Raw genomic sequence first — 22,632 nt, forward strand, 5'->3', positions numbered from 1 at the left:
AAGCTTTATGATACCCCAAGATGAAATAACTGCACATAAAAGGAACAAGAAAATATAATCTGAAAATAAAAAGAATGAAAAGACACCATACATTACAGTAAGCCTATTGCAAAGTTTATTTTTGAATTCTTTCGTAGCATCAGGATCATTTTTTTTAATGATCACAGTTGTGACAGATTTTGTTGAAGGGAGATATATTAATTTATAATATTCTGTTCAATTTAACTAAAAACTTAAAATTCTATATTGAATTAACATCTAAAATATCCATGTAACATTTAAAAGGAGGCTCATTTGCACACACACAAAAAAAAACAATCACATATACTTTACATTGTACTATCCCGTTTTTAAAATATAATGATTACCATCTCCATTAGTATTTTCGGTTTTACTGGTTAAAAACAAAGAAGGGACAGATGGCTCAGATCTGGCACTATGCCTTGATTTCGTCAGGGAGCTGGCCTCCAGTTACAGCGGCCAAGGCATTGGTCACCATCCTCTCCACCATGATCTGCGACGTCTCCATGGTGTGGGTTCCTAAATGAGGGAGGACGATGACATTTGGGAAGGACAGCAGGGGATGATCCCTGTACATAAAGAATCATATCATTATACTACAACAGTGATGTGTTTAATGCAGGAAAAAACATTTAGGGCAGCAATTTTACAATCCTAAATATTTGGATTTGCGTAAATACAATTAGATGAAAGTGTACTAAGCAAACCTGGGCAATGGTTCAGGATACGTGACATCTAAAGCAGCAGCTCGTATCATTTTCTTCTGGATAGCATCCACTAAAGCATCTTGGTCTACTACCAAACCTATGACAAAAAAAAAGTAGTTCTCAAACATACTGATTTCCTTTAATGGGATTGTTTTGTTTCAGCCTATTACATTACCTCTGCTAATGTTGATAAGGGTGCTATTGGGTTTCATCATGGCAAACTCTTTGGCACCAATCAGTTTGTGCGTTTGTGGGGACAGATTGACCACCACCATGACAAAGTCTGACCTCTGTAGCAGCTCCTTCATGCTTGCACAATACATCGCCCCAACTGCTTTTTCTTCACTCTTAGGCCTGAACACATAAAACACTGTGAAATTAAATATAAGGCAGGGGAGCAAAACTCGATTTCTGGTGGGCCGTAGCCCTAAAGATTTTAGCTTAAACCCTAATTATACACACCTGATCCAACTAATCAAGTCCTTTAGGCTTATTTGAAAACAGGTGTGATTTGGAGCAAGGTGGGAACTAAACTCTGCAGGACAGTGACCCTCCAAAAATTGAGTTTTGCACCCCTTATTTAAGGTAATTGTTAAAGGAGTTCTTTCATGACAACTCTCTGAAGATTTTTAGCATGGTGATGGATATGACAATGTTAATGTATTTGGTCTTGGCGGAACAGATCTTCTACGCTGCTGTAGATTATTGGTGCTGCTGTTGCAGAACAAGTACAGGAACTTGCTACTGCCAATACGCTGCTGTGAGTATTTAATACATACTGCTGCTGCACAAATAGCATATATCAATTACCCATAGCAGATACAGGTGGAGTTGGGGAAGGTGGGGGTTTTAGACAAACTCTGAAAGCGTGCTGCAACTGCTATAGTGAATGATAACCAGCCATTTAAATTTTGAACAGCAAGCTGCATTGCCTGCAGAGGTGACATGAACCAATCAACTTGTGCCAAGTAGGTAACATTGTAAATATCATCAGCTAGCATTAAGACCCATCAGCCTCCACCATCTAGAGTTTTATGACATAACTAGACATTAGTACGCTGGTGGCAGACATGGCCTAATGATTAGAGAGTCAGACCTCTTGCCAGACCGGTTCGATTCTCATTACCGGCAGGAAATGACTGAGGTGCACTTGAGCAAGTCACCGAACCCCCAATCGCCGGCTGCCCACTGCTCCGGGTTTGTGTGTCCATTGCTCTCTACTCCTAATGTGTGGGCAGGCACTAACTTGGATGGGTTAAATGCAGAGGACAAATTCTGAGTATTGGTTACCATATTTGGCCTTCACATGTCACTTAAATCAGTGGGGGTTTTTTTATATTTGAAAACAATGACTAACCACTTGAATGTTTTCAATTGAATAGAAAACAGACAGAAAAATGAGTTTACAAATGATTGAAGCTGGTAAGAAGTTGTTTAGTGACAGAGAGAATTATTTCAAAGTCCAACAGAATCACCTTTGATTCCTGTTGTGGTAAAGGATTTTCATCTCAAACCCTTGAGCTCTCTTGGCAACTTTGTATCCTATTCTTCCCATGCCGATGATGCCTAGGGTTGCCCCGCTAACATCAGTGCCCAGAGAAGACTCTGGAAAATTATCAAATTCCCGCAACTTGGAAAAATTGTGCCCTGAAGAGAAAAAAAAATCACAATGGACTCAGTGAGCAATATGATAAACCCTGAAGAAAGCATAGAACAGAAATTGCACTTCTCACCCTCAACAATCTTTCTTGCAGATGCCAACATCAGACTAATGCCAATATCTGCAGTGGCATTATCCACCACATGAGGAGTGTTGGAAACTTTGATTCCAAAACTATTTATTAGAGGAATGTCAAGGTGGTCTACTCCTACCCCACCATTAACGACAGCCTTGAGGTTGGGCAAAGACTGTAACAGGTTTTGGTCAACTTTAATAGCTCCACCCCACACAAACAGTGCCTGGATTTTAGCAGCGAAGTCTTCTTTCCTCTGTACAAACCTCTCAAATGTGATAATAGTAAAGTGTTTCTCGATACAAGGTTCAAAACACTTGTAGATGCCTCCGGGTGCTCCAAGCGTAGTGGCTAATATGCACGGTTTATCCATAACCTGTGAGAAAATTAACCAGCACTATAAATTGACTATAACTCTATGTAAACAAAATAATAGACGAACGCATTCGTCTATAAATGTCTTATATGAAACATTCTTTCTCACCACTTGTGTGACACTCGAACGCAGTCTGAATGTTCCCTGAAAGATTCTGAAAGTCACGTGCAACATTGTATTTTGTATTCCAGACATGGTTAATCAAGTACCGATAAAGACCAAAGGTGGTTTTCTGTAAATCATTAAGTACCTCCTTCTCAGTCTAAAAATTTTTAGACAATGGCAAAATACCTACTTAAAAATGTCCAAATCTTTCGTGTTTCATCGGGGTTTTTTTTAAATAATTGCTAGTCACTCAAATAACCAGAAGAGGGCGTTAGAAGCCAATAAAGTGTATTATTCATTTGTGGCCCATTTCTGTCACAAGATTAAGTTCATATGTAGTTGTTTGATGGACATGTGGTTCATGTTTTTACTTGTACAAAATATTATTTCCAGATTTGATTTTCTATTAATTCTATAATTTGGTTTGGTCACAAACACAGAGTAGCCTCATGAAGGACTCCTGTTTGCTTTGTCAACATTGGTATTTTGGTTTATAGTTCATTGTTGTATGTTTCATAGTATATTTATTAATAAGCCCACTAAAAATTTCAAATCTAAACATATATTATCAAAAACTCCCTCTCATTCACAAATTCTTAGAATGCCAGTATAGTTTCAAAACACTATGATATTATGCTGATGATGAGCCAAGCATGTGAAGGGTGAATTTGATAAAAGATTAAGATTTTAAGGCCATAAATTATATGTTGAAGGCTTTGACGGTACTGAGGGCCATTGCATCAATTCCAGAACAGTTAGTAGGCTATTAATGGCTGCACCAGAGTTCCAGCTTTCCTGTGGCCTCCATCTGTTGGAAAATCCATGTGTAGAGGTTCCATGTGTAGAGGTGCAGCATTATAAACATAAATATTTCAACATAATGAAATTCTAGCAAGTAAGCAAATGTTTTCATTTCCACTATACGGGAATTTCTGAGCTATATTGTCTTAAAGAGTATCATAATGTATTCATTTATTTACTGGGTATTTTAGGATTGGCTGTACTCTAATACAATGATGCCTGGTGGATTAACGCTCAAACACCCTGTCCATCTGCTATATGCCACAACAAATGTCATATACGAGTAACCTCTCATATATGTGAATAGGGGTAACATATTAGTTATTGGTGATAGTGGATAAATAATTCAAAGAAACTAGATGGTCATAATACCTTGTTATTTCAATACATTCCTTTAACATCTTACCAAGCCTTTAAGCATATGTGGATCTACTAAAGCAGATCAATCACTATCAACTTGAATTGTGTCTTTTCTTTCTAATGAAAACTACTTCCTTGAGAGTTAGCTTTGTTTGGCAATCAACCAAAAATCTTCTTTGTTCTGCAGAGCACTTCTCTTTAAAGTCTAGTGCTTCACAATTAGCCTACATGTCGGACTCTGCCCCAGGGACAGGCATGTTTTAAAGTGATGACCTGATTCCACCGCCAGTAGTGTGGCCCATTATTTCAACATTCATAGTCTACTTAAAACCCTTTTTTTTTAACTAAATGGGAGAAAATACCAGACAAGCCCTTGTTTTGCAGTCTTTAACAGGCTCATGTGATTTAACAAAACTAAGGGTACAACAATGTTCCTTTTTTTTCAAACTCAATAGACAAGAAAATGTAAATCGCCATCAGCTTAATAATTTCAGTGTATCCTCATGAATTCAATCACTTATGTTTTGGTTCTTTGTGGTTTAATCCTTTAACCAAAACCATTACCAACTTCTTGCAGTTTGTTTTTCTTTGTCATTTACAACTCTGGCCAAAAGTCTCTGGTAAGGAAATGGGCACTTGTGCTCTGATATGCCCCTGATACCTCTTGAGGTTATTTTTAACACTGTTCCAATTAAAGAGGTCTACCTGCCCTCAGGCTCAGGCTGAATGATAATGTTCATCCTGGTAGAAAGACAAAGAACAGACTTCAGCAGATTTTCAGCTTCACAATCACATCCCATCTTGCACTTTCTCCAGCAAAAAAAAAAAGAGACTTAGTTAAAAAAAAAATTCTAAAACCAAAGAGTAAAGCAAGAGTATTTGCATTACTTATGATTTGCGTTACATAATCAATTACTTTTTTCAAGTAACATGTAAAGTAACATTATTTTTTACATTTCCAACAACGTATTTTAAATTTGCCAAAAATAGAATTATGTTTTTTTGTTATTAAAAAGCAAACAAGCAAGCCTAGCTCAGGTGAGAAAAAAGTAACGTAAAAGTAACTTAACATTACTTTCCATAAAAAGTAACAAAGTAACTAGTAATTAGTTACTTTTTAGGGAGTAACACAATATTGTAATGCATTACGTTTAACAGTTACATTATTTATAGAGAGAGAGAGAGAGATATTTTTTCTCTAATTTTCTACCTCTGCTCTACATTATTTTTGTAACTCTGTGCTGTGCACATTGTTGTCTCTTTTATTATTTGTAAGTTGCTTTTTTAAAGTGTCATTAAGTGAATTAATGTAAACGTAAATATAACAGACTTGTAAAATAACAGAATGCAATCCATTACATTTGATTTTCACCACAGGTCTCTCTGTTGTTTAATTCAAATGAAAGACACTCATAAGTCATAACACATCAATAGGGAAAAAAAACCCACCAGTTTCATCCCCGTATACTGGGATTGCTGATCAGGGTTTATTTTTAGAAATAATCCCTGGATTATCACAGAGAGGGGTTTGCTATAATCCTTAAAGACTCCTTGATTTCACCAACATTATATTTCATGGGCATGGGTTTCCAGAACTAGCAACTACTAATATTCATTTGAAAAAAATGTTTCAAACCATTGGTTTACATTTTTTTACATTTATTCATTTAGCTGACGCTTCTATCCAAAGCGACTTACAATTGCTATATTTCAGAGGTCGCACGCCTCTGGAGCAACTAGGGGTTAAGTGTCTTGCTCAGGGACACATTGGTGTCTCACAGTGGATTCTAACCCGGGTCTCTCACACCCAAGGCATGTGTCTTATCCACTGCGCCGTCACCACCACACGTTTACATGTAGCGGTTTACATGTAAATTGTAAGGAATTTAAGTTTCTGTAGGTTCATTATTCACCATTTTTATGCTATTGGTTAGAAATAATGTGCAACACTAAATTAAGACTTCTTACAAGCAAATATCAACCTGTCATTCATTGCATTTTGTCTCTTGCCCAAGACAGATGAAAGTGATTTTTGTTCAATTCTATAAATTATTTTTCATTGTTTACAAGCTAGTGACATTGCTTTAATGTTGTTTATGATCATGTGAATCACCTAAGCTTCATGACAATTCTAATAACATGTAAAGGACTCTTAAACTTTATTTTGTCTACACATGGAACTTAGGCTTTTTTATCCATTTTTATTTTTCTGCAACTTCTTACACAGTAATTGGCAGCTCAGTCAAAACTAGTTCGTGATATTTATTCAGAGAGCTCAAAGAAGTTAAGAATAATGTTAAAAACAAAGATTCATGCACTGTTTCAAATGTACCGCTAAACCTGCTGAGTGTGAATGATAGGACGGAGCCTCCTATGAAAGACGCCACTAGGTCGCATTAACATCGGTGCCATTGAGTTCACACAATATGAGGGAGCACAGCGGCAGACAAAACACAACTCCAGATTTTTCCAATTGGTTTGTTTGACTGTTTTGCACCCGCACAATATAACAGTAAACGATATATTACAACCTACGAGAATGGAAGCCAGAAGCTGGCTTTTATTTTGACTGCAAGAATGTGGTGCGGGGAGCCCTGACAAAACGCCGTTCAGCTTTCAAATGGAAGATTGGCTTCTCCGACTCATTTCGGTGGATATGTTGTCGTTGTTTTTTTACACTGACCCTTTTTAATCGCCATGGATCTCTAGATTTGGATTCTTGTACCTCTTTCGTGTCTTGAACTGTGAAAAGAAGACAGGCTACGCCGATCGACCGGGACGCAAGATTCTATGCCGACCTCGACATTTTTCTACCAGGGATTTAAATAATCACGTGCTACAACAACGAAAATATATATATTTTTAACAATCAGAATTGATGTGGCCGTCTGACCTTTGATGAATTCAACCTGGAGGACAAAATGAATAAGGAAAGGCCGAAGAGAAATATCATTCAAAAGAAATTTGTAAGTGCAAATTTGACATTTAATTCGTTGAGTGACCATCGAATTCAGTGGCTGCTGCCTCGTAATTTGCATTAATCACATTGCTGTTGTCCCTTGTGTTATGTTATCGTCAGGTTTGCTGACAGAATTAGGTCAGATGTTATAAACGACCAGTGCATGAACCGTCTTCTATTTGAATTGGAGGTTAAGGACAGATTGACCGATGTGAATCGTAGCCTACTGTTGACCCAGATTATGGAGGGCTTTTCGAGTGTACTGGTTACATTTCACATTTCCGGTGTGTGTGATATGTCGCTATGTTGATTTCCACTGTCGGTTTTGTCGTATAGTAGCTTCAGTCGATGTAGACAACCGTCTCGCGTCTATAGCCTACCGTGGTCAGTTTGTGGTCTTGTGTGTGTGTGTGTGTTTGCGGTCATCATTCTGTGTGTGTGTATGTCGGTTTTTCAATGTCAGAAGAACTTAGCTTGTCAAATCATGGGCAGATGCTTGTTTTGTGGTAAGGCCTGAGGTAGTTTACAGCCTGTCTCTGACCTACTGGTTAGATGGTGTAAGCAGACTGACCTATTTATTGCTAAGATGTATGTTAAAACTGTCCCTCCTACCCATTCTACGGTCACTTTATCAGATGTGTAGGCTATGTAACAAAATGCTTATTTTTTTTACTATAGTTTAATATAAATAAACAAAATGCTAACTTAATTTATTTAAGATAGTTGCCAAGGCAACATTTCTTATTTTCCTTTAGTTTAAATTCATGTATTAAAATAATTGAATGAAATATTAATAAAAACTATACAGGCAAAAAATAGACAAAAACGAATTAAAATAAGAAAAATACCTTAACCTTAAACTAAAATTCAAATGGAAAATACAAAAATAAAACAAATTAAAAATATGAATGTAAACCATTAATTTTCAATGATAATATTATCTGTTAATATTTAATGATAATATTATCTCAATGATACTAAAATTACAAACCAATTAAAGCCTATTAAACAAGCCTACTCACGCCTATTAAATGTTAATTATAATTCATAGTAGTGAAATGTTCAGGTCCACATGCCATTTTAATGAACATGTTTAAAGAAATAAACATCACCATTTTATAGGTTGTATTCTTTTTAACCTATTAATATTATTAATTGTTGTTTGATTTGTATTTTTAATAATATATGAGATAGTTTAGCCATTAAAGGCCTAATACTTACTTCGATTCTTTATGAAATCATAAGATTTTATTCATTTACATGAATTTTCACCTACAATTACACTTTTAAAATTAGCCTACCTCATATATCCTGGTTTTCCAAGACACTTGGAATCCTGGTACTTCAAAGAACTGTTGAGGGGGTGAATTAAAATAAGAAATATCTTGATTTTAGTTGCTTTGGCTTATTTTAATGCTACTTTTGCCTTGTTTTGAATCATTTAATTCACATTGAGGCCCCCTTGGAAACTTGCTGAGGACCCCTAGTGGGCCCTGAACCCCTGGTTGGGAATCACTGATCTATACCCTTTTAATATAACCTTATTTGGGTAACAGTATAATGCATCTTGGCCATATGAAAACTGCAGGACAAAATGGCTGATGGACAAAATCTTGACATACATTTCTAGATTTAAAAGAAACATTCAGGCAAGAAAGAAAAAGAAATGTATATACAAAAATCAGTTATTCATGAGGGTTACTATTTCATTCGGTTGCAGTTTGATGTCTTTGTTTACCTTGATTCTTTGATGTTTAATTGCCAAATGGGTTGAAGTACAAGCTCTGAACATTTGGTTTGGTTGTATGAGGCTGGGAATGATACGTTTAAAGATGATAGCTTCTTTGTATGGAGCTCTCTGCCTTGGCTTTAGTTGGTATTTGCTGTAATTCATTGCAATCCTGTGGATCAAATACAGCTGTCGCTTAGATGTTTAGACATGGCAAGGCATAAGCACAAACATACTTTTAACACTTCATGCTGAAATTGATCAGGGTTCAATATGAAGATAATTCTATAAATATGCTAAAAACCTCTACTGTTTTTGAAAAAGCAAGGTTATGAATATAAATAGCCTGTTGTGCACATTGAAACTAAGAATGTTGTACATTCTTTCTTCTCTCTTGCCAAACCGGATATGGTTGGTTAGTAAATCTACACAGGGATCAAGAGATTTTTGATCAGGACTGCATGAATCAGCAGCAGGGTTGATATGCCTGTATTTACACAGTAACTCCTCTGTGACAGTTCCTATTATGAGATCAGATCTCGTTCTTTCTGTTTAAGAATATTACACAATGTCATTCAGGATTAGGTGAGGTTACAACACACACTATTACTGTTGATTATTGGAACATTACTGAAGTGTAGTGTAAATGAACAGGCTGTAGAAATTAGGAAGGCTGTAAGAAATCGTGTTTCACGCTTTTTCCCAAGCACCATATGTGAAAACAAATCTATTTAATGTGACAACAGAGCAGAAATTGGCAGATATATATCACTCTGTTTACAGTGAGCACAGGCCTGCCTCACATGCCAGAGATGACCATCTAAACTGGAAGCTCTTGTGTCCCACACATTTTCTTTGGCCTCAGCAGTCAGAGATATTTGATAGCTCCTTCAGACTCATCCTTGGCATCAGTTTGCTTCACACAGTAATGGAGAACTAATGCCCATGCTACAATGATCCTGTTTAGGGCAGCGCTACATTTACAAACACTAGATAGACTCATTCATTTCAAGTGCTCACTTAAAATGTTTTTTATCTAGAAAATGTTGACTGTTATTGCAAATCTTGAATAACTGGTTTAGTGGGGCATCTTAACAGCCTAGCTTCGTTCTTCCCAGTTAACTCAAAATTGTTATTTTTATTCTGAAATAAGGGTGATGATTATCTGATTTCATTCTCGTTTGTAAACTTTTGGTCCTCATCCCTGAAACTGACATAGACGAAATGTGGTTTTAACTCGTCACAGTCTGGTATCACTTCAGTCACTGAATTGCTTTTTATGTCTCAGTGCAGTTTTGGTCTATGTTCATATGATATATGATTGCTAGGGGTGTAGCAATTGCCAAACCGAATCGCAGAACCGCAATACACCACCCACGGTACGTATCGCGATACTCTCATGGCGTACCGAAGGCGTCCCGCCCCCTGCTGATTTACGTATTGTACCCTCAGCTTTATGTATCGTTACACTCCTAATGATTGCTAATGTGGTTTGAAATGTAGGGCCTAAGGATATACTTAGTCACACTTTATACTGTTAATTTTACTGTGTATTTACATAATTAATAAATAATACTAATGGACTCCATGAACTTTCTGTGTAATTATTTTGTAGATCTGATTGTTATTATATTAATTATAACACACATTATGTGAAACGCTGACAATGTAAAAAAAAAAGTGTTAAATAAGGTTGAATTGGTAATCCAACATATAGCAAAAGAATTGTCATGCGGTTTGGATGTTATTGATTTATGTACTGCTAAATGTGCTGACTCATTTGTTCACTTACAAGTGAATGTTTTTATGAATTTAAAGACTTAAGAGACACACACACACACACACACACACACACACAGCATATTAGACATCACGTGACACTGAAGACTGAAATAATGGCTAAATTAATAATCGCATATGTTAAATATTTATTTAATTATGTTATAATAATATGACATTATTATTATTAAATGTATTTATTAAATAATAATAATTTGAATTTTAATGAATCATTTTATGAGACGCATCCATCTAATGTCAATACTGTTAAACCACTGGATAATATTCAGCTGTGATGAGTTGATAAATGAGCAAAGGAAATTATTAATATCGCTAGTGTCGTCTACTACTGTACAGCCTCATTGCATTTTATCTGTGTAATGAAATTTTGTGGCTGTTACAACTCTCAAATAAAACAAAGGATGATGTAAAAACTGCAGGAAGCTTGTAATGGCTGCTTCATCCCTCCGTCTCAGACATGTCCAGCTGTGCACTAATTGATGCAGTCATCCCAAACTCCGAGGAGACATATTGTATCAGAATGGGCTTGCTGAACTAGGTACAATTATTGCTGCACTGTTATTATCAGGAGATGTTTTTATTAAGAAAAGTGTCTGGCTTTTTTCCATTGATTTAATGGCGGTTTTCTTCAGAGATAACTATACATGTCATAAATAGCAATTTGATGTAGCCTATTAAAAGGCTTCAGCAAAACTTTGATGAGCAAATATTGCTACGTTTAGTGTATTGAAACATGGGTGAGAAGGTGACTCCACTGTTCGTTGTCTCTTGAGACTTCATACCGCTGTCATGCATGGTAGTAGCTCTTTGAGTTTTAAATTAGTTTTAATTCATCCCAGTACAAGCATATGGTTTAACACTGCTCATGTCTATGGAGAGAGAGGGAGGGAAGCGCATAGCGGCCAGGTTTGCCACTGGCATTCTCCTGTTGTCATGGCAGGAGAGGGAATTGTCATTGGGTGGGTCTTTGCTTCCTTGGCTCCGTCTGCAGCAATCTGTCTTCACAGCTAGGTGAATGTGTAGAGGGTGCTGTCACTGGAAACACAGTGTCCTTGATAAGCAAACCTCTAGGAAGCGAAGCTTGTGGGAACTCCCCTGTGCATTGAGTCCTTTGTGTTTGTACAGTCAGTGAAGATTGTGTGGCAGAGCGCTGAACCATGGAAAGACCAAAATATTTATTTGCAATGCAAGCATAAAGATCAGCAGCTTTTTTGAAGAAGACTAAGTATTCTGTTATTCTTTATGCACTTTTGGGAGAATGAATAATGCTTTGTTCATAGTTTTTATTGGGACAGTCTGGGCTTTAACAAAGGGCATTTTGCAGATACAAATGCACCGTTCTATGGAAGCTTGTTTCCATTTCTGACTTTTTTTTCCCTCAAAATTACGAGATAATAACTCCCAATTGCGTGTTATAAAGTCAGTTACGAGAAATAAAGTCAGAATTGCGAGATATAAACTCGCAATTGCAAGAAAAACATCAGAATTGTCACGCAATTCTGACTTTTTTCTCTCGCAATTGCGAGTTTATATCTCACAATTCTGACTTTTTTCTTGAAATGTAAATGGCTTTTAAAGGGTTAAATCATCGCAGTAATCATTAGTGCTAGATGATGGGAAATGTAATTTACAATTTAAACTATGCAGCAACAATTAAAGCTCTGATATTGATGATAAATATCCAGTATTTACCGGTAACAACTGATAACCAATATAGGGCATAATATCATGCACTTCTGTCTATAGTTGGAACAGTTTTGCTCAACTGTGAGGAAAACGGTCTTTGTGAATTTATTTCCAGTTCGTGTAGCTTTTCAGAAAAGGAAAGCTTTCGTGTTGTCAATAGAGTAGGTGTGACTGAGTGCTGTTGAATGGCTTATTTGATAAGCTTATCAGAGTGAAATTTTCTTGAGAGCGCAGCCAGTCATTATTTATAATCGAACACCTGCGTGTACTGTGTTTATAGGCCAGTCGATTTTGGTTTAATGTCAGGTTGTTGGTCCTGGGTAAATAATAGATCCATTTTTTTTCTTTCATGCCAGCTTGCTTTTGTTAACATTAGTAGTTAGGTGTGTGTGGTGTGTGTGGTGTGTGTGCGTGTGAGTGACCAGTGATCGGTCTGAGACAGATGGGTATACAAGGTCAGATCCGATGTGTTGGCAGGCTAGCCCTCACCCCGTCTGCTCTTGTTGCCCTGTTTAAATTTGATCTGTGTGAAGCAGCGCTCACAGACCCAACTAATGCTCTGTCTGAATCAACGTCTGTGCTAAACTTTAGGTAAAGATTAAAGCTTTTTCAATAATTTTCCTGATTATAACACTAGTTGCTTTTGGATTCAAGTGTGTGCAATCCATAAGGGGGCAATTACCCATTAAAGCCATCATGTTTAATAAAAGCGTTTGACAAGTTATCTGTATGCAAATCAAACCCACACACTGGATTTAAACAGGCCTCCGTCTGCAGCCTATTATTCTGCCATTATTCCTCTGACTTTGTCCTTGCTTTTTGCTCTTTGTTGTTGTTCTGTTGCTTCACTTGATCTTTGGATTATGGACTCAAAATGTTAACAAATGTGAAGTCCTCTAATTTAACATATATGTCGCTATCATGAAATATCTGCATTGTGCTTACGGTGACAGACTTATCCACGTGAGTTAAAACACAATACACCTTTATCAATAATTGACATGGTTGCTGGTAGCGTAATAAAAACCATCACATGACTTCAAGATGTGTTTGGTGAGAGATGCTGGTGTAATTGTAAGAGATGCCCGGAGCTACACGGGCACAAATAGCAAACTGATGTGGTTAAAAGGAGGATGCACATGAGGCCGTTTTCACAGAGGAACTGATTATGACAGTTAAATGAGCAACATGAATCTTATGTTTAATTGATTTTGGAGATAATGGACTCATGCACCATCTGTGATTTAACGTATTGATATTAGATCTTACCTTAAATGGAAAATTCTATACACTGAACATTAGTGCATTGTGTATATAAACACAACAGGCATGTTTAGTGAAAATAGTGGAATTATATCGTTGCATTTCTTTTATGAGGTGTGTCAGGGCTCCTTGATCAAAAAATGGATCCGGATATCTTAGAATCAATCACTTAACTGTCAATTTACAAGCATCAAGTAAGCAAATCTCATTCTGTATTTGGCAACGGACCTTGTGCTGGCATAAAAACAGTGAATTTGGCCATAAATCTGAGTGCAACTTTCCTCCAGTAATGCACTGTCAGGATTATGCTTTGTTTTGCTTAGTTTCGTTGTGTTGGTTCTGTTCTGTTCCTGTTCCCTGTATTTGTATAATGTTTCCTTGTGTGTGTGACAGATTCACCACATAAGTTCACCTGTTACTCATTTAGTTTCCTCTTTTACCCCTGTGCATTTAAAGGGATAGTTCACCCAAAAATGAAAATTCTGTCAGTAATTACTCACCCTCATGTTGTTCCAACCCCGTAAGACCTTCGCTCATCTTCGGAACACGAATTAAGATATTTTTGATTAAATCTGAGAGCTGGATCACTCCTCAATACTAGTCCATAGGCTTCTTCAGGGATTGAAACTTGCCAGCCCCTAAAAGTTATTAAAGATATCGTTAAAATAGTCCAAGTGACTACAGTGGCTCAATCTTAAGTTTATCAAACGACGAGAATACTTTTTGTGCGCAAAAAAATAAATAAATAATGACTTTATTTCAACTATTCATTTCCTTCTCTGTGGGCCTCGAGTCAGTTCACTAGTGATATAGCGCAGTTCTTCTGTTGTTGTACGTCACACACATCACACACATGACCAGCCAATAGTGAGCCTACGTTTGACGTAGCTCTACGCTATCATACTACGTCAACTGACTAGAGACCCACAGAGAAGGAAATGAATAGTTGAAAGTCGTTATTTTTGTTTTTTTTGCGCACAAAAAGTATTCTCGTCGTTTGATAAACTTAAGATTGAGTCCCTGTAGTCACTTGGACTATTTTAACGATGTCTTTAATAACTTTTCGGGGCTGGCAAGTATGGAGGAGTGATCCAGCTCTCAGATTTCATCAAAAATATCTTAATTCGTGTTCCGAAGATGAACGAAGGTCTTACGGGGTTGGAACAACATGAGAGTGAGTAATTACTGACAGAATTTTCATTTTTGGGTGAACTATCCCTTTAATTCCTCAGTTTCCTTTGTTCAGTTGTCTGTTCAACGTTGTGTTATAGCGGGTTGTTCTTTTCTGTTTTCTTAGTGTTTTGAGTTTTTGTTTAATAAACCGAGATTGTGCCTCGATTAGATCCTTTACCTCGTCTTTTTTGCAACCCAGGTGACATGCACAGGTTTTGTGCTTTAACTCTAGTAAGAAATATATCAGTTTAAAAGCCATAACAGAGTGAAGTTTAGTTTTTATTACTTGCAGTATATTACATTATTATGTAAAAGTTTTTTGTAAAAAAAATTTTTTTTTTTCAGCAAGGATACATTAAATTGATCAAAAGTGACACTAAAGACTTTTATATTTTTACTAGAAAATGTATTAGTTTCCACAGAAATATTAAGCAGCACAACTGTTTTCAACATTGATAATAATAAGAAATATTTCTTAAAAACATACAATGAGCATAATAGATTATTTCTGAAGGATCATGTGACACTGAAGACTGGAGTAGCCTAATGATGCTGAAAATGTGTCTTTAACATCACTGGAATAAATTAAATTTAACATCACTTAATATATATTATTTTATATATTTATAAAATATATAAAATAAAATAATATTATTTAAAATTGAAATAGTTCACAATACTTATACAATTCTTTTAAAATCTTACCAACCTCAAACTGTTGAACCGTTTTATATATATATATATATATATATATATATATATATATATAATATATATATGATCATACACACACACACACACACACACACACACACACACACATACATATATATATATATATATATATATATATATATATATATATATATATATATATATGATCATACACACACACACACACATATATATATCATACACACACATCTATTATATATATGTGTGTGTGTGTGTGTGTGTGTGTATGATCATCATCAGTTGTTCCTCCATAACTGCTTGGCTTACTTTTTAAATTATAATTATTGCCTCATAGTATCCTATGTTTGTGCACTGTTTAAACCACAATGTTAAGTACAGATGAGATTTGGGGGGTTTGGAATTATAAGAGAAGCATTTCCTTTTTTGTCTGGCAGTCTATTGATATTGACTTCCACTTTCTAGTGTCTCTTTTTGTGGGACCCTACTTGCATAATCTCATAAATAATAGAGCTTGGCCTCCGCTCGTGAAATGTCATATCGTTTTGAGTTCACGCTGACAGGGACTCTCACATGGCCGTCAAAATAGACCTGTGGAAGACCGTCTCCATGGCTACTAGAAGTTCCCTGGCGAGTGCCACTTTCTTCGTGTGCCATGAGGAGGCCCTAAGCTGGGGTCAAGCACTTCACATCGTCCTAATCAACGCAAGTTTTTCGTATTGCTATCACTGGGGGGAGGGCAGCATGATTACGAATCTTGCTCTCAGTATCAGTTTGCTAAAATAAGTCCCATCTATAGTGATAACAATGTATCACATGTAAAATATCAAATCTGGCTTCATGAAAGCATGGTCTCTTATGCTGATTGAAGTGACGACTATACAACATTCCTCTGTGAATGGCCTCTGGCCCGTCATGCTATCAGGCTGCTACCCAGATGGCTTAAAAATGTATGTACGTATAATATATGTATGTATGTATATATTAGCTTTTACACAACTATTACAAGTGAAAATGTTCACTGATACTCAAGGCAAAACACGATAGATCATGTAAACTTTTTCTATTGGATGATCAGGGTAAATTGTACTTATTTGGTTTTCTGAGAAACATGAAAATATCTAATGTAGCTTCTGATGGGCAGTACTATATCTTCGAACAAAATAAGAAAAATGTACATATCCTCATCCTATTCAAAATATATTTGGGAATCTTTGGAATGATAGTCCACATGAAATCAAAATTGACAATTCTTTTTTTTTTATGGAATATATCAGTATTTATTATAAATTATTTATCTGTGCACTTGATTTTTATATATATATATATATATACAGGTCCTTCTCAAAAAATTAGCATATTGTGATAAAGTTCATTATTTTCCATAATGTAATGATAAAAATTAAACTTTCATATATTTTAGATTCATTGCACACCAACTGAAATATTTCAGGTGTTTTATTGTTTTAATACTGATGATTTTGGCATACAGCTCATGAAAACCCAAAATTCCTGTCTCAAAAAATTAGCATATTTCATCTGACCAATAAAAGAAGTGTTTTTAATACAAAAAAAAAGTCAACCTTCAAATAATTATGTTCAGTTATGCACTAGGGCTGTCACTTTTGTGAAAAAATCCTGTTCGATTTTTGAGATTTTAGAGATACCTATGTGTTCATTGAATCGATTGTAAAATCGATTTTTCCATGTCTAAAGACGTTTCCATTTTCAACACCAAATATTGGCAAATCCACGGACAACTAACAGGCATTAGGACGAACGTAAGGAGGGCGCTTGAGACGCGCACAAGTCAGCAATGTTTCTGATGATTTATTGGCGTGAAGTTTTTTGCAAGGTGACAAACAGGAGTGCAACATTCAAGGATTGAAATGGACACACGCCAAATTCGGATAAAAATGAACTTTGGCGGGTAACGCTGTCATATCACGAGCCAATTTTGCGTGTTTCTATGTTTAGTCACTTTGCTGGGGAAGTTCGTGTACGCCAAATGTGCGTGGATTTAGCGCAAATACACAACTCGTGAGTCCTCATGATATATTAAATACAGCGTGTTGCGCAGAATCTGCGCATTTCTGGCTTGCTTGAAAACGCACACGTCACTAAGCAACAAGTAACGGTAACAACGCGCTTGTTCACTTGCACTGAAGCAATAGCGAATATTAAAAAGCATTTGGTTAACAGAAAAGACATTGTTATTTCCCAACATCCTACATGTTCTGTGCACTGTATTGATCTGTCACACTAAAACACATTTTTGGTAAAAAAAAAAAAAAAGGCAGTTAAAATCGATTCCCTATTTTCGTTTTCGAAACTTGTGTTGGTTGGTCCGATCGATTGTGCAATCGATTTTCGAACGTAAAGTGACAGCCCTATTATGCACACAATAGTCAATACTTGGTCGGGAATCCTTTTGCAGAAATGACTGCTTCAATGCGGCGTGGCGTGGAGGCAATCAGCCTGTGGCACTGCTGAGGTGTTATGGAGGCCCAGGATGCTTCGATAGCGGCCTTAAGCTCATCCAGAGTGTTGGGTCTTGCGTCTCTCAACTTTCTCTTCACAATATCCCACAGATTCTCTATGGGGTTCAGGTCAGGAGAGTTGGCAGGCCAATTGAGCACAGTAATACCATGGTCAGTAAACCATTTACCAGTGGTTTTGGCACTGTGAGCAGGTGCCAGGTCGTGCTGAAAAATGAAATATTCATCTCCATAAAGCTTTTCAGCAGATGGAAGCATGAAGTGCTCCAAAATCTCCTGATAGCTAGCTGCATTGGCCCTGCCCTTGATAAAACACAGTGCACTAACACCAGCGGCTGACATGGCACCCCAGACCATCACTGACTGTGGGTACTTGACACTGGACTTCAGGCATTTTGGCATTTCCTTCTCCCCAGTCTTCCTCCAGACTCTGGCACCTTGATTTCCGAATGACATGCAAAACTGAGCAACAGTCCAGTGCTGCTTCTCTGTAGCCCAGGTCAGGCGCTTCTGCCGCTGTTTCTGGTTCAAAAGTGGCTTGACCTGGGGAATGCGGCACCTGTAGCCCATTTCCTGCACACGCCTGTGCACGGTGGCTCTGGATGTTTCTACTCCAGACTCAGTCCACTGCTTCCGCAGGTCCCCCAAGGTCTGGAATCGGTCCTTCTCCACAATCTTCCTCAGGGTCCGGTCACCTCTTCTCGTTGTGCAGTGTTTTTTGCCACACTTTTTCCTTCCCACAGACTTCCCACTGAGGTGCCTTGATACAGTACTCTGGGAACAGCCTATTTGTTCAGAAATTTCTTTCTGTCTTACCCTCTTGCTTGAGGGTGTCAATGATGGCCTTCTGGACAGCAGTCAGGTCGGCAATCTTACCCATGATTGCGGTTTTGAGTAATGAAACAGGCTGGGAGTTTTTAAAAGCCTCAGGAATCTTTTGCAGGTGTTTAGAGTTAATTAGTTGATTCAGATGATTAGGTTAATAGCTCGTTTAGAGACCCTTTTCATGATATGCTAATTTTTTGAGATAGGAATTTTGGGTTTTCATGAGCTGTATGCCAAAATCATCAGTATTAAAACAATAAAAGACCTGAAATATTTCAGTTGGTGTGCAATGAATCTAAAATATATGAAAGTTTAATTTTGATCATTACATTATGGAAAATAATTAACTTTATCACAATATGCTAATTTTTTGAGAAGGACCCGTGTGTATGTATATATATATGTGTATGTGCTCTCGTAGTATTCAATCAAAATCCATCTTGCAGCGAGCGACATCTCTTCTCTGATTATATGTTTACTGGCCCGAGGGCGGGACAACCTGTCACAAACATGACATCACAGCAATAGAAAACCACACCCATCCAATCAATTCCCTGATGGACAAAATCCCACCCTAATTTTTTTCTTTTTCGAGAAGCCATTTCTCTCAGATATATACATCACAATAGGAAAGAAAAGACTATGCAACTTCTGTTTCATGACGACTTTAAAACCCCCTGAACCATTGTATTGTTACCCTTTAGTGCCAGTACAACACTAGATGACATGATTGAGAACAAACTTGGCTTGTTACTCCATTTATGGTGAAGGGGACAGGCTAAGGCAATGAGCTGTTATGCTAAAGAGATTTAACAGTTTAAAAGAGATCAAATTATTGGATGAAAGACTTGTTTTGAGGCTTTGAGAGAATTGTGAAGAACAGTGAGGTCATCCAGCTACCTAACAGATATGTCGTACTACAGCACATTAGGTAATCTATGGGTAACAAATGTTATGCTAACATTTGTTGTCATTGCTTTTGTTGCATTCAGTAATAGAATGCTCTCTGACATGTGGTGGGATTGAGAAACTGCAGCCAACATCACTATTTATAGCGCAGTTCTCTGTCTGTATAACTTTACTGTGTCTTTTTTCTCATCCATGCTCAGTGTTTGTCATTTCATTTGTTTGACAATGAAATAATGCCTGTTTTCCAATTGTTTGACTAATTATTCCAAAACTGTGTATTTAAAGAGCTGTTTCTTTTTCTTATGCGGTGACTTTAGGTCATGTGTTTCATTTTTGAGCTCTAAAATGAACGCTTTCCTTTCTGCAGGATGATAACGATGGAATTCCGTGGTCGGAAGAGAGAGTCGTCCGCCGGGTGCTCTACCTCTCCCTTAAAGAGTTTAAGACGGCTCAGAAGAGCAAAGTGGAGAATGGCACTGGAATAGTTAATGGTGAGTATTCCTCTTCTCTAGAGCAGTGCTTTCAGCCATCTACACTACAGATGGATACTGACCTTTAGAACAGCTGCATTAAAGAACTCATTTATGTGACATCTGACGCTGTTGCTTTCAGCTGCCATTCTGAACCCCTTTAGAGAATAAGAATGTTGAGAATAACGTATCTTAACAGTGGCACTAGAATGAGTTTTAAGATGATGGTTAGGTTGTGATGTCACCATATGGCAGAGACTGAGCACATGAATATTAATTATCTTCATGCTAACATTGCTAGGTAATCTTTCTAGCACATCCAGGCATATTAGTTAATTAAAATCCATGAGCCATTCCTTCAACTTGGTCATATTTATAAACTCATATCCTGTGCAGATGATGTTCTATGCTGTTTTGGCATTGCCAAAGCCAGTTTTATGTTCGCTGAGGTATTTTTATGAATAATCCAGATATTAAATGTGTCAATTTATATCAGATGTGTCAAAAATGACACATATTGTTACATAAATGTAAGTTTGTTCTTCTGGAATTACACATATTCATTTTGATCAATTTACAGGTTCAAATTACATTGAGCTATACCACAATGTGGTGTTTCAAAGGTGCATTGGTATTTGATGAATTATTTTGCCTGAGATGTTCAGCTCATGTGTCTGCAGCCAGCTGTGACACTCAAGGGAACACATGGCACTGTGGGATTTTTCTTTATTTCCTCAGCCTCTCAATGGTCCAATATTATTGTTCTGCCATGATTACACTGAAAATGTGTGAGCAAAGTAAATTATGCCTTGAATAATGCCCTCTCTGTATGGGTTTCATATGCGGAGGCTGCAAAGCGCTCTCACTGCTCTCAAATCACTGCACTCTAATGGGGTGAACTCCATGACCCGCCTGGCTTTGGATGATGCAGTGCATCATCTCGCAGAGAATGTCAAGGGCATGAACAGAACACCTCATGAGCTCACCGCTTTATATGCTTTCAAAACACTTAAGGATTCCTTTGTAATTGGTTTGTACTCAAAAACATCGCATTGCATTTCAGAGAGTCTTGAACATACTCTGTAATTAAAAAGCATCCTTCAGAATTCTAAAATTTTTAAAGATTCTTCCGAACCTCACTCACTTCACTTCACTAAACATGACTCACTGTCATGTTTAAGAAACCAGTTTGAGATGATTTGAGCTTTGTGACATGGTATGTTTTGCTGCTCGAAGTAGCCATCAGAATATACACTGTGGCCATAAAGGGAAGGACATGGTCAGCAACAATACTCAGGTAGGCTGTGGCGTTTAGTCTAAGGTTCAATTGCTTCAAAGTGTGCCAAGAATACATCCCCTACACCCAGTGCTCGAAGTTGAAAAGATTTGCCTTTCTATCAGCTTGAACCAGTCTGACCATTGTCCTCTGGCCTCTGTCCTCTGAATGCCATAAACAAGGCATTTTCGCCTGCACAGAACTGCCACTCACTGGATATTTTTTCGGACCATTCTCTGTAAACACTAGAGATGATTGTGTGTTGATCAACAGTTTCTGAAATGCTCAGACCAGCCCGTCTGGCACCAACAACCATGCCATGTTCAAAGTGAGTTAAATCTCCTTTCATGTGATGGGTTGATTCAATATTTGCGTTAATGAGCAGTTGAACATGTGTACCTAATAAAGTGGCCGGTGATTTTGTTTAGACCCCTATGTTTCTCTCCATTGTTACATTCCGGCTCAAGGAAGTAACAAAATAAAGGGTTCAAAGTCCAAAAATATATTAAACAATATATTTATTTACGTCTAGGGTTTAAATGATCAAGAAAATAGATGTTCAACAATAAACAAGCAAACAATAAAGAGAAAAGCAATATGAAGGTCCAGTTCCTGATGTGCACAGCTACAGGATAGGAATCAGAGCTCTCTTCCACAAAGGCCAGTAGGGGTGTAAATCGGACAGTTCATCACGATACGATACGATATCGATTCTCTCAGCCAGCGATACGATTATTGCCGATACCTCAAAAATTCTGCGATACGATTACGATTCGATTCGATTCAGGGTTATCAATCGATTTATCGATATTTAGATATTATGTGCCAAGTTTACACAACCAGTTACGTTTATTAACTCACAAATGCATCCAAAAATATATGAAAGTTTAATTAAACTCTTTGAAAATGGCACACCCTCTCCCAATTGGGACATTTACAAGTTGTTTGTTACAAGTTACAAGTAAAAAAAAAACATGATAGCCTATATGAAAATGAACAAGAACGGAGTTATCTGTTTTTGCAAATGAACTATAACAGAAGAGGTTGTTTTGATTAAGTAATAATAACAAAAAAATACAGGTAAATGATCAAATAAAAGTGCATTGAAAGTATTTTATATATATATATATATATATATTTTTTTTTTTGTGTCTGGCAAAAGCAGATAACTCCACATTTCATGTTTCAGAGTTAAACAAAGCCTAGTAATTGCTATGATACTTAATAAAACACTTAATCGTTGTAACG

General features: G+C 36.9%; 2 protein-coding genes across 5 annotated transcripts in view; one reads left to right on the top strand and one right to left on the bottom strand.

Annotated features, from left to right (window-relative positions):
* Positions 1-92: 92 nt before the first annotated feature.
* Positions 93-3,185, bottom strand: LOC143721773 (glyoxylate/hydroxypyruvate reductase B). The gene is made up of 6 exons (XM_077212543.1): positions 2,946-3,185; positions 2,462-2,837; positions 2,204-2,375; positions 904-1,082; positions 729-825; positions 93-590 (listed from the first exon to the last, which is right to left on the bottom strand). Exons 1-6 carry the CDS (start codon positions 3,030-3,032, stop codon positions 437-439), a joined length of 1,065 nt encoding a protein of 354 aa, XP_077068658.1. The 5' UTR covers positions 3,033-3,185; the 3' UTR covers positions 93-436.
* Positions 3,186-6,482: 3,297 nt separating this feature from the next.
* Positions 6,483-22,632, top strand: part of jarid2a (jumonji and AT-rich interaction domain containing 2a) — a 56,038-nt gene continuing 39,888 nt past the window's right edge. For 3 of the 4 annotated variants that reach the window (XR_013196783.1, XM_077212557.1, XM_077212567.1), the window contains exons 1-2: positions 6,486-7,069; positions 20,006-20,129. Coding sequence is in view for 3 of the 4 variants with exons in the window: in XM_077212557.1 (XP_077068672.1) it covers positions 7,025-7,069; positions 20,006-20,129 (169 nt within the window). In the remaining variant the exon portion in view is untranslated. Of the gene's footprint in view, positions 7,070-20,005; positions 20,130-22,632 lie in introns of all 4 variants that reach the window. The other variant, XM_077212576.1, reaches the window with a different exon arrangement.

This window comes from Siphateles boraxobius, unplaced genomic scaffold (assembly GCF_051911475.1).
Source record: "Siphateles boraxobius isolate OS27281-9 unplaced genomic scaffold, OSU_SipBor_1 12, whole genome shotgun sequence".
Taxonomy (NCBI): Eukaryota; Metazoa; Chordata; class Actinopteri; order Cypriniformes; family Leuciscidae; genus Siphateles; species Siphateles boraxobius.